Source organism: Haliaeetus albicilla, chromosome 12 (assembly GCF_947461875.1).
Source record: "Haliaeetus albicilla chromosome 12, bHalAlb1.1, whole genome shotgun sequence".
In the NCBI taxonomy this organism is placed as follows: domain Eukaryota; kingdom Metazoa; phylum Chordata; class Aves; order Accipitriformes; family Accipitridae; genus Haliaeetus; species Haliaeetus albicilla.
This window is the reverse complement of record NC_091494.1, coordinates 4636478-4647613: the sequence shown is the minus strand read 5'-3', so window position 1 is coordinate 4647613 and position 11136 is coordinate 4636478. Positions and strand designations below refer to the sequence as shown.

The following is an 11136-nucleotide window of genomic DNA, read 5'->3' as shown; positions in this document are numbered from 1 at the left end:
TCAGAACATGTGTAAGCGTGCTGTTTGCTGCTGCGGCGGCCTCAGCCTCTGCTGCCATGCTCCAACCCACTGCTCCCAATGCCGCTTCCCTGCTCTGCACGCTTGTCCCCACTGGCCCCTTACCGGCAAATCCAGCCCTGCCTGGGCTGCACCCCGTGTCCTGGCTGTGTGTCTCCTGGGGCTCAGCCCCGATGTCCCTGCTCGCCCTGGTCCCACCATGTTTCTTGCGGGGGTCCACAGTGCTGGCCTGGCGTTTCGGTGACCCTCCCTGGAGCAATCTGCTCTGCGGGTCCCGCACGGGGCCGGTTTCACGAACGCCTCCCAGGCAGTGGATTTGCCATCGAGGGACCCCTCACTGCTACTGCCTAGCCTGCCGGTGGCCCTTCTCCAGGTGCCACTGCAGGCACCTTTCCTCCGCTCCCGAAGCCGGGCGATGCTCCGGGAGAACGGGCGGCGGCGGCGGAAGGAGCCAGGGCCGGATCAGGCCCGCGGTCTCCGGGCTCCGCAGCGAAAAGGGACGGGGCAGCGGGCGCCCGTGGAGGGGGGGAGGCAATTCTCCCCCCGGGGCCGGGGCGGGCCGCGGGGCGGGAGCCGAGAGCCAGCCGGGGGCGGAAGGTCGGCCCCGGAGCGCCGGGGAAGGCCGGGCCGGGCGCAGCGAAAGGCGGGCCGGGCGGCGGGGGAGCGGGGCGGGCCTCGGGGGAGGCGGGCCGGGCCGGGCCGGGCGGCGGGGAGGCCGTGCCGCGCCGCGCCGCGCCGTGCCGGGGGGGAGCGGGTCCGGGGAATCGGGGCGGGTGGAGCGCGGGGGGGGTGAGGGGGGGAAGCCCCGCTCGGAGCAGCCGGCGCGGCGGCTCCGGCAGGTGGCACTGGCCGCCTCCCCCGGCCGCCTCCCCCGCTCCCCCCCCGGCCCGGGCTCCGCCGCCGCCGCCGCCGCGCTCAGTCCGCCAGCGCCGATGCTGCTGAGCGGAGCGGCGGCCGGCTCGGAGCGCGGCGGCGGCGGCGGGGCGGGAGCCGGGGCGGGGGCCGGCGGGGCTCCGCAGTGCGTGGGCACCATGGCCCGCTGGCTCCGGGAGCACCTGGGCTTCCGCAGCGCCAAGCCCGCTCCCCCCGCGCCGCCCAAGCCCGACTACCGCGCCGGGCCGCCGCCGCAGCCGCCCCCGCCGCCCGGGGGCGCCGCCGAGCCGCTGGCCGCCGCCCAGCCCGACATCGTGGCGGCCTACCGGCTGCAAAAGGAGCGCGACTTCGAGGACCCCTACAGCGGGGCGCCACTGCCCGCCGCCCCCGACGGGCCCCGGTACGTCTCGCCCAAGCACCGGCTCATCAAGGTGGAGGCCGTCGAGAAGGTGCCCGCCAGCCCCCCGCCGCCGCCGCCGCCGCCGCTGCTGACCCCCGCCGCCCCCAGCTCGCCCCTGGCCGGCCCGGAGCCACCCGACGAGCCACCGCAGGAGGTGAGTTGTCCTGGCGCGGGCACCCCACCGCCCTCCACTGGGGTGCCCCCGGCCCCACGGCCGGGGTATATGTGGGGGGGGGGGGGGGGGAATGCTGCGAGGAGCAGGGCCGGGACCCCCGGGGCAGGTGGGGCCCGAGCGCCGAGGGCTCGCCACGGTGGGAGCCACGGCCAGGCTTCGTGTCCCCCCCACACCCCAGCAGCACCGACATGCCGGTCACACGTCAGCAGCAGCAGTGGGGGCGGCCCCGGCTTCTCCTCCAGCTCCCGCGGGAGGCAGGTATGATCCCCAGCAGGAAGCATCGCTCGCCGAGGTGCGAGAGCGCGGGGCCTGCCGGCTACCTTCCTCCCCTCCCTTCTTGCCATTTCTTTGCAGCCGAGCGCTCGGTGCTCTACAGAGGCGAAGACCTTCCAGCCTGGGAAGGTCCCGCGCGGCACAGGACCGTCTCCAGTGGCCTCCGATGGCGGGGCCGGCGGCCCTCGGCCTCCTTCTGCCCTGTGCCCAGCAGCACAGATCTCCCTCTGCCCACTTGCCAGGGCCTGCCCATGCCAGCGGCAGCGGACGGGCCCCCCTGAGCTGCCGTGCTGCTTTGTCAGGGAGCCTCAGCGCCTCTTTGTCTGCCGCCTCCCGGCCAGCTTCTCAGGGGCGAGAGCGGAGCCTGGCGCTGCCGGTGCCAGAAAGGAGGCGAGAAACGTCCCCGGTGAGAGGCAGGAGCTGGGGAGAGGCTCCCCGTGGGGAGACGGGATCCGAGCGGCACAAGGACCCGGTAGAGGAATAAACCCGCCAGGGCCGCGGCCGTCGGTGTCGGGCCTCTTGGCAGAGAGGTTGATGCGGGGACTGCGCAAATAAAGGCAGGAGGGGTAATTAGTGCCCGCCAGCGCTGCCGCCTGCAAGACGGGGCTTGTCGAGCGAACTTGACGGGATTGCAGATCTGGCTGGTGGAGGGAATGGTGGATACAATCATCCCATCTGTGGTCCTGGCATCACCGAGCGGCACGACAAAATGAGCGCCGGGCAAAATCTGCTTGGGAATATTTTAAGAAGACAGAAAAACTTGTCGCTGGTGGATCTTGAATGTTGCTCGTACTGACTAATCGCTTTTGGGAGGTTTCCGGAGGGGTGCTGCAGAAACCCCCTTTTTAGCCGGGATCCTGTAAACTGGCCACTGCAGACAGCAGAAGAGGAGGAGGAGGACACTGGCAGCGGGGACTGGAGGTGCCCATTGTGGTGATGTGGTTTGCTGAGGCAGGCCGGATGGTTTTTCCTCCGGAACATGCCGTGTGGGATCGGAGGGCTCAGGAGCAGGTGGTGGTCATAGGAAGGACTCGGGCTGTGATGTGCAAAGGGCTGGGCAGGAGCTGCGGGAAATGGGGACTACCAACAGGTACAGCCAGGGCTGTGCGGGCATCTGAGGGCTGAGGAGAACCTGGGAAGTTTAGAGAAGAGCCAAAAGCTGGGATACGTTTGGGGAAACCCTGCTAACAGCACTAGGCTGAAGAAGACCCTTCATCTTATCCGAGATGGACGGTAATTAGATTATCTCCTGATCTCCTGTGTGCCTCTGTGGGGAGAACATTTCTAAATCTTCAGGGCTCCAGTACGTGATGGACACAGGCAGAGCTCTGGAGGCTGGGTGAAGCCAGAGATAAAGTGGCAGTATTTGATAGTGCATGCAACTGTCCATTAAAACAGTTTCCCTGGAGGAGCCGGGGAGCGTCCACCATGTGGAGCATCTCTGTTGGGCTTGAGTGCCCTTTGAAGCTCCCATCTACTGGCCTTGATGTTGGGCTGAGTGGTGAGAGGGTTCCCCAGTTGCTGCGAGGTCATGGTGGTTCTTTCTGGAGGTGGTCAAGGAGGATGGAAGTGCCTGCTGGGGGCCTGCTGATATGCTTGCGGCCCTTGCTCTTGGTGACAACGTCAAGGTGTCCTGGAGCAGGGAAGGCATGCCAGGGCCGGGCTGGAACCTCTGCTGAGCTCTTCAAGCTGATACGATGGTTGTGGCAGGGGGCTCAGTGTTCCCATGCTTAGGAAGAGGCGATGGGCACCGTTCCCTACCTGCTGTGGGGACTGGGGCTCCACAAAGCCCGCGGGTGTGGGCCTTGAGTTGCGGTGATGCTGAAGATGAAGGGAGAAGTACAATTCCAGGTACAGGCAAGGCTGCTGGAGCAGAGAGGTTTTTTGCTAATGATTGACAGTGAAAAACACACTCCAATAAAATGCGCAGCCCTTCCGAGTGGGGAGGACGAGGATGGACAGAAGTGGATGGAGCAGCCATCAGTTCCTGGTTGTGTGGCTTGGCCAAGGCCATGTGGTTTGTGGTATGGGTGCTGCGTTGAGGCTGGGGGACTGACCGTGTTCCCTGGGAGCCCTGTGCCCACTGTAGCTGTCCTGCCCATTCTGGAGAGCTGAAGACGGGGGCAGGGACATCTTGGCAATGGCATCCTTCCTGCCGGGGCCGTGTGATTCTTTGCTTTCATAGCATGAGTCGTCACATCTTTCTGCCTCGTGTGGGATCTGCAACATCTTGTGGGGACGCACTTAGAGTGAGCTCTGCAGTGGCTCCTGCTCCATTACAAATCCTTGCTGGACGTGGTGGGAACTAGCACAGGTCCTTCTCCATCTGCTTGGTCTGGGCAGTCCTTTCCCTACAGCAGTGGACAATGAACTGGCCCTGTGTGGCTCGCCTGAGTGAGGCAGATACCCTGGAGATGTTTTCTCTGCTGGGTTTGGATCAGGCGTGAGGAGCAATGCCACCAGGATGCAGTGGGGAGAGATGTGGTGAGGGCCCTGCCTGCATGGGGACACCTGCACCTAGGGCACCCTGTGCTTGGGGACGGGGTTGGGGATCTGCCTGGGGTCATCTTTGTCTCGTGCCCGCCGGGACCGGTCACTGGTGTTTTTGCTGGGAACACAGGGTCAGTGCCGCGGGGTGTGGGAACGGCCGGCCAGGAAGCTCTTGGGTGTGTGTCTTTCCTGCAAGAGCCTCCCCAAACTGAGTCATCCTGCGCAATGCTGTGCTGTCCGCCCCCCACTCCCTCCTCCCGTGCCATGGGTGCAGCCATGGGCTCCCTGCCTGGCCCAGCCATGCCCCACGGTCTGCGGACTGGACCTTTCTTTCTTGGAAGGCCAGTGCTCGGTTTGCTTTTGGGTTTGGCTTCGGCGTCCGCCAAAAGCCAAGCTGCAAGATGTGTAAAACTGGGGAAATTTTGCACCTGACAGAAAGAACAAAAACTGAGTTTGGTTATAACTCAGAGTGGCTCTAGCATTAAACCCAGCAACCTCCCTGGGGGGACCCCAAACATGCTTTATCTCCAGTGCAAGAAACTTGTTTATAACGTGAGGGATCTCCCCAGGTGTCCTCCAGGGACCTCTCTATAGAGTGGAGCATCTTGTTGTGGCAAAAGTTTGTGGCAGTTAGGACGTTTGTAGGCAAGATGAGGTGAAGAGCCCTGGCTCTGCCCTGGGATCTCGGTGTCTGAACTGTGAATGCTCTTGGAGAGCTGCTGTTGCCTTCCCTGGTGGGCAGCGTAAAAACTGTTTTACTGCGAGAACCCAGCGATGATCTGGTCCTTTGCCTTACTTTTTTTCTTTTCTTTTTTTTCTTACAGCTGGCATAAATAATAAAGCAAGACCAGCCTCAGTACTGCAGCAGGGATCTGGGTGTACATTGCCACAGCAGATAAATGTGTGAAAAACACTCACGTGCATAAAGAGGATCTGTGCCCGAGTGCCAGTGGTGCCTGGCTGCTCTCTGAAGGAGTAGTCTGCACCAAGAGCTGCCCTGGGATGGTGGCTTTGTTTGTCAGGCTTTGCTTTTCACCTGCATTATTTCAAATCTAGCAAAGCTTGTGCTGTGTATAAGCAGGTGATGCCTCGGTATCTGGGCACCCGAGCGGCACGCTGGGATCAGCTGGGCGGTGAGCAGCTCCCTCCACGACACGGGAGGCGAGCGAAGCATGGAAATGCCTGGCCTTTGACCGAAGTGGGGGGTGTCTGGGGCAACCCTGGGAGCTGCCCTGCCAGTGGCTATGGCCCCCGCCTGCACTGGGGGAGCGGCTGTGTGCACCGCGGCTGCTGCAGAGCACCCTGCGCGGCTCGTAAAGTCCAGCGTTCCGATTAGGAAATGTCAGAGATGCAGTTTCCTGGGCAACCTTAATTCGGCCCCTCGTGCAAGGGCATTAGGATGCACTCGGTAATTGTGTGATCCCGGCTGTCTGCCCTCTAAGAGCCCTGCCCCATTCCCAGCACTGGCCGGAGCCTCCAGCCCCTCCAGCCTTGGGGCTCGGGGTACCATTCTCGCTTGCTTGATTGTGCATCCCGAGGTTGCAATGACCCTGGAGACAGGAGTTGCCTTCCCAGCTTTTCTGTGGCTCTCCACTGTAATATCTGGCTATTTAAAAAATGAATGGGTTTACATTCTCAGCACCCTATGGTGGGGAGACTTCGCTCCTACAGAGAGGCATCCTTGAGATAGTGGAGGAGTAAAGCCAGTGCGGCAAAACCCCACCAAACCTAGGGAGCTCGGAGACTCAAGCCCCTGCCTGATCTGAGCCATTTGCTCTGGGTCCAAGCTAAGCCCAGCAAACCAGTCTTGCCTGCGCAGAGCCTGTCTAATTGCTGGAGTGCCTCTGCACCCCCCTTGCAAGCAAAATACCCAGTTTTAGGGGTCTTGGCAGAGACGCGTTAGGATTCTCCACCATCCTCTGCTTTCTAGACCTGGAGCTGGAGGCATCTGAGTGGGGTCCGCTCTGTGAGCTTGCTGGACCTCATGTGTCCCTCCCTGGGAAGACAGACCCAAGCGCTGAGGAAATATGGAGGGGGCTTTCCTCTGGTTGGGAAGCGCGACTGCCACGTGCAGAGGAGCCTCTCAGCTGCCAAGCTGCTGTGCTGGTGCCCTGTCTTGTCTGAAGCTGCTCTGTGTTTGCGGGGTGAGAGAGGGAGGGTCCAGGACTGGTGCCAGCAGCAAGTCAGGTCTATGTCTGCCTAGCAAAATGCATCTAGGAAACGGGGTTTGTGGCAGGTTTGAATGTGGGCAGGTTGGGCTTGGGGCGGGAGGAACGAGCAGGCAACCCCTTTCTGAGCCCAGGGGAGTCAGCAGACTGTGTTTCACAGTCCCGCAGCGCACTTGGAGCCATGAGAGCTCTTGCAAGGGCTGAGCATCGGGCATGGCGCTGTCTGTCTGCCCGCCTCGCAGGCGCTCGTGTGTCGAGCCCCTGCATTGGGACGCCTGCCTGTGCTCATGCCTCCCTCGGTGCTTGCACGTGTGCGAACGAGCTGTCGCCAGCGTGGGGCTGTGCTCTGTGGATGTCCTTGCAGCGGCATGGAAGCTTCTTTGCAGCTTTTCGAGGCATGGGTGCAGCCCACGGGATCTCCTGGCTGTTCAGAGTGGCAGGTGCTGATCTGCCCTTGGGATCTTGCAGGCAGCGGGTGGGAAGCACCCGCCTGCTGCAGGCTGAACCCCTCTTTGCCTTGGAGAGGAAAAGGGTGTTGAGAAAACAGGGGCTTCCCGCAGTGAATTTGCAGTTGCTGTCGCCCATCTCCCCACCCTGTGGGGCATTAGGTCGGGTCCTAGCGACCAAGCAGCTGCAAAAGTCACCAGTGACGTAGATTTCCCTGGGGGGGGGTTGACCCAGCGGTGGCAAGCGAAGGGCTGCAGCCCTCTGGGCTCAGTGTTGCCCCTCGGTGTCCCCGGCAGGGCCTGAGTGATGCCACGTCTCCCTTGGATGATGGAGGTGAGGGCAGATTTCTTTCCTGTCTCCCGCTGCAAAGCCAGGGGCTGGCTGCTCCTGCAGCCCCATCCCAGCCAGCTCGCTGGCACCGGGCCCTGCCTGCAGAGCCAGCAGGAGGTTTTGCTCTTTCCCTCTTGTCTGGCGGAGGCCGATACCCCGAGCAGCCATCTGTCTTGCTGCTGCCTTGCCGAGGGGTGAGAGCGTCTGCTCGCTCCCACGTTTGAACCACCCCCTGTGCTTGCCTGGGGTGGCTGCAAGCCCTGGGGTTTGTTCCAAGGACAACGCTCTGCTGCTCGCTCACACCCCGGTACAGAGGGGCCAGGCTTGGAGAGCCGGCCCGGCTCCCCACTGCATCAGCCACGCAGGGAGCCCGGAGCTGGGACTTTTACAGAGGAGGTGGTGAGCTGGAGCGGAGGAAGCCGTGTTCCTCCTGCAGCTCAGAGGGATGCGAAGGCTCAGGGCTTCACAGAGGTGTTTACAGCTCCAGTTCCTGTTCCCTTTTCCTGCTGGGTTTTGCTGCTCGAGGCTATTGTTGGGCCGTTTTGCACAGGAAAGAGGAAGAAATGTTTTGTTTTAAGCCGATTACAGAAGCCGGAGAGGAATACGTGGAGCACCCCTGGTCTCCAAGGCTGGCCAGGCGCAGGGACAGCATGGCGGTGAGGACAGAGCCTGGCACTGGGTGGGATTAGGCAGCCACCACACCATGCTCTGGCCATTTGGTCCTTGCTGCGGGAGCTCTGCGTAGCTGGCGTTGTGGTGGCAAAACCCATCTCGCCGGGTGGTCCAGCCTGGGGTTTGCAGTCTGATGGGTGAGCGAGACCCTGGCAAAGCTGCTTGGGCGCACTTGGACCCTGCTGGAAATACTGTGTGGCCCCGTTTTGGGACCAGGCTTTGGGGCTGAAGGGGGGATGTACAGCTCCAGGCTTGCTGGAGATTATGGCATCGTGCAATGGTGTGCTCCAGTTGGGAAGCTGCTGAGGTGCTGGTGCAGGCGTGTGGCTCCAGCGCCAGAGGGGATCAAGCTCTGGGACGTTCCCCATATCCTACTGCAGGATCATCTCCTTTTCGCTAGCGAAGGCAAACCTCGGGCTTTTTGTGCTGTCCCTGTGACATGGTGCTTGAGAGGCTCCTGGTCCTGCTTCCCAGTGACTCCTGATCGCGTGGAGGAGCCCTGTCTTGTGTTACTTGGGACACGTGTGGGGATGCTGCGGGGGCCTGGGAGGGAGCGGACAGGAAGCTGTAGGCTGTTCTTAGCCCTTTTGTTGAGAAACATCTTCAAATGAGCCTGCAGGAGCACTGGAAAATAACCAGTGAGTTCCCAGTTGTGCCAGTGCCAGCTGACACACCTGTACTGGGATCTGTGCCCCTTCCCCACATCGGGTGAGGAAATGTGGCTGTGTGCAGGGAGAGCATCTGTGTGCCGTGGTGGGGGGGAATGGCATCACCAGTAGGCCTGTGTCGCAGCGGGGGCCTTGCCGGGGTGTCTGCGTGGGCGCTGGCAATGCTGAGCCGATGGTAAGGGAGGAGGCCGGGCCGCCTTCTGCTCTGCTTGGCTCTGTCCCAGCTTTCGGGACAAAGGCTGGAGCATTTCCACAGCCGAGCGCCGGTGCCTGGAAAGCCGCCGGCTGCCAGCACCTGCTCTGCGGGGTGCCATGATGCAGGCTCAGGGTCCCAGCTGCTGCTCTGGCTTGTTGCTAGCAGAGCTTGTGGTGTGGTTTCAAGGGGCTTCAACTCGTCCCTGACCTGCCCCCCTCCCCCCGCCCCGCAAAAAGGCAGGGAGTATCCTAATCCTTCTCCTAACCTTCCCTTCTTCCAGCTGGCTGTCCTGGAGGACTACGCAGATCCCTTCGATGCGGCGCAGGTAGCTGGTAGCCAGGCAGGGCTGGAGAAGGTGACAGAGAATGATGGATACATGGAGCCGTATGAAGCCCAGAAGATGATGGCTGGTAAGGTGGAAGGCTCCGTGCAAAGGCCACTTTGTGCCTCTCATCCCTGCTGTGTGAATTTGGTGGCCACTGTACTTTGTTTCTTGCAGCCCATGGCAGCACCTGATCCCCCAGACAAGGCAAACCTGGCTGATTGCTGTGGTGGCACACAGCCACTTTGCAGGCAAATTTTCACAGCTTTAGCTGTGTGTGATGGGCTCGCCGTAGCCAGAGCACTCACAAAGGCTACCCGAGCAATAAAGGCACCTCAATATTTCCCCCTGCGATGCTGCCCCCCGGGACCACAGTGCCTGCTTGCCAGGCTAAGCCAGGAGAGGTGTGACATTTGATGCATCTGGCGTAAAACTAAGATGGATGTGGGAGTTATTTAATTCGGTTAGGACCAGGCCAGAGCGTGCCATTGTCTGCTGCAGCAGTGGGATCCCCAGTGGGCTTGTTTATGGCTGGAAAGCAGGTGAGGTGAGAGCACGCACTCCCAAAGGCATTGCTCTTACCGCCGCAGTGCATGCAGGGTCACTGTGCTGGCTTGCACGCTCCAGGCTCTGTCTCTGCTTTGCAGTTCCATGATTTTCCTGGAGTGAGTGGTTTCTGGAAAGCTCATGCGGCTTTTTGGACTAGTCCATTGCAATTCTTGGAAAAATCTGCAAGCGACGAGGAGGCTGCTTGTGTCTGTGGGACAGACTTCTGTTTTGCTCGAGGGAAGGGCATTTTATTAAACTAGCCACCCTGGGTGTCCAGGGAAGAAACCTGGCCTTGCTGCTTGCAGGGTATCAGGCTTTGGGATGCTCTGTCCCCATGGACCCCGCTTTGCAGGGCTGTCCGAGTGAGGGGATATTGTACTGTGGGGAGAGAAGGCATCTTGGTGCTGTGGACTGCTCAGGACCTGGCTGCCCAACAGCTCCCCGGCTTCTGGCAGGCGCTTGCTGGAGGTTTGGGGGCTCTCCTCCATTGCTGATGGTCCCTATCCCATGTCACCCTTGGGTGAAATTGAGCCCTGTCATCTAGCAGGGCTTTGGGGACCATGGCCAGGCTGTGTTGGGCAAAGAGCTCATGGTCTTTTCCCTCTTCTCCTGCCAGAGATCCGCCAGAAGGGCTTACGGGAGGCTCCTGCCCGGCCACTGCACCTCTACGACACTCCCTATGAGCCTGTGCTTGGAGGACTGGACATGGACAGTGAACGCCCGGCTTGCCACAGGCCCAGGGAGTCCCGGCTGCCTGAGGATGACGAGCGGCCGCCGGAGGAGTACGACCAGCCCTGGGAGTGGAAGAAGGAGCGGATCTCCAAAGCCTTTGCAGGTGAGTGATGGGAGCAGCCATAAAGGATGGATTCCAACCATAAAGCAACTGATGCTGTGTTGCGTTTTTCACGGGGGAAGCTGGCTCCTTGGGATTCCTTCATCTTTTGGGGGTCAGTAGTGTTGGCCTCTGCATTTCCATGGCTTGGGGAGTGCTCATGCACTTCAGAAGGGAGCCAGGCAGTGTGGAGTGGTGGATGGAGCTGCCTTGGCAGCCTGTCCAGTGCTCATCTCTCGTTGCCTCTTCCCCCTGGGTGATCACAGCCTCTGGTGCAACCCCCAGAAACCTCAAATTGCAGGGGAGAGGCTCGACCCTGGGCTCAAGCAGATCCATGCTTCCTCAGGGCAGGAGGAGATCTGGGCACTCCCCCAGGAGCCTTTGGCCAGGCAATTGTCCAGTCCCCTGACCTATTTATTTGTGCTGTGGGATCGATTGTGTTTGTGTTTGTTAATGAGGAAATCCATGCTGTGCATTAGCGCTGGCTCCTCCGCCAGTGCTGGCTAATTGCCATGCTCTTATCTAGGATGCATTTTAATTGCAGCATTGTGCATCTGTGCTGCAGCCGGCGTGCACAAGGTGCTTGAGCTGGCAGTTGTCGGCGCTGCACGGGGATACTGGCGTGGAGATTCGGGCTTGGGAGTGGTTCACATTTTGGGTTTGGGCTCTGTGAGCTGGAGATGTATCTGCTGGGCTCGATGCCACAGCATCTACTCATGCCTG

At 61.3% G+C, this 11136-nt stretch overlaps 1 protein-coding gene across 1 annotated transcript in view; it reads left to right on the top strand.

Annotated features, from left to right (window-relative positions):
* The first annotated feature begins 709 nt into the window (after nucleotides 1-709).
* Nucleotides 710-11136, top strand: part of SHF (Src homology 2 domain containing F) — a 40683-nt gene continuing 30256 nt past the window's right edge. Inside the window, exons 1-3 of the mRNA XM_069797653.1 lie at nucleotides 710-1445; nucleotides 8991-9120; nucleotides 10198-10416. Coding sequence (XP_069653754.1) covers nucleotides 951-1445; nucleotides 8991-9120; nucleotides 10198-10416 — 844 coding nt within the window. The 5' untranslated portion in view covers nucleotides 710-950. The remainder of the gene's footprint in view (nucleotides 1446-8990; nucleotides 9121-10197; nucleotides 10417-11136) is intronic.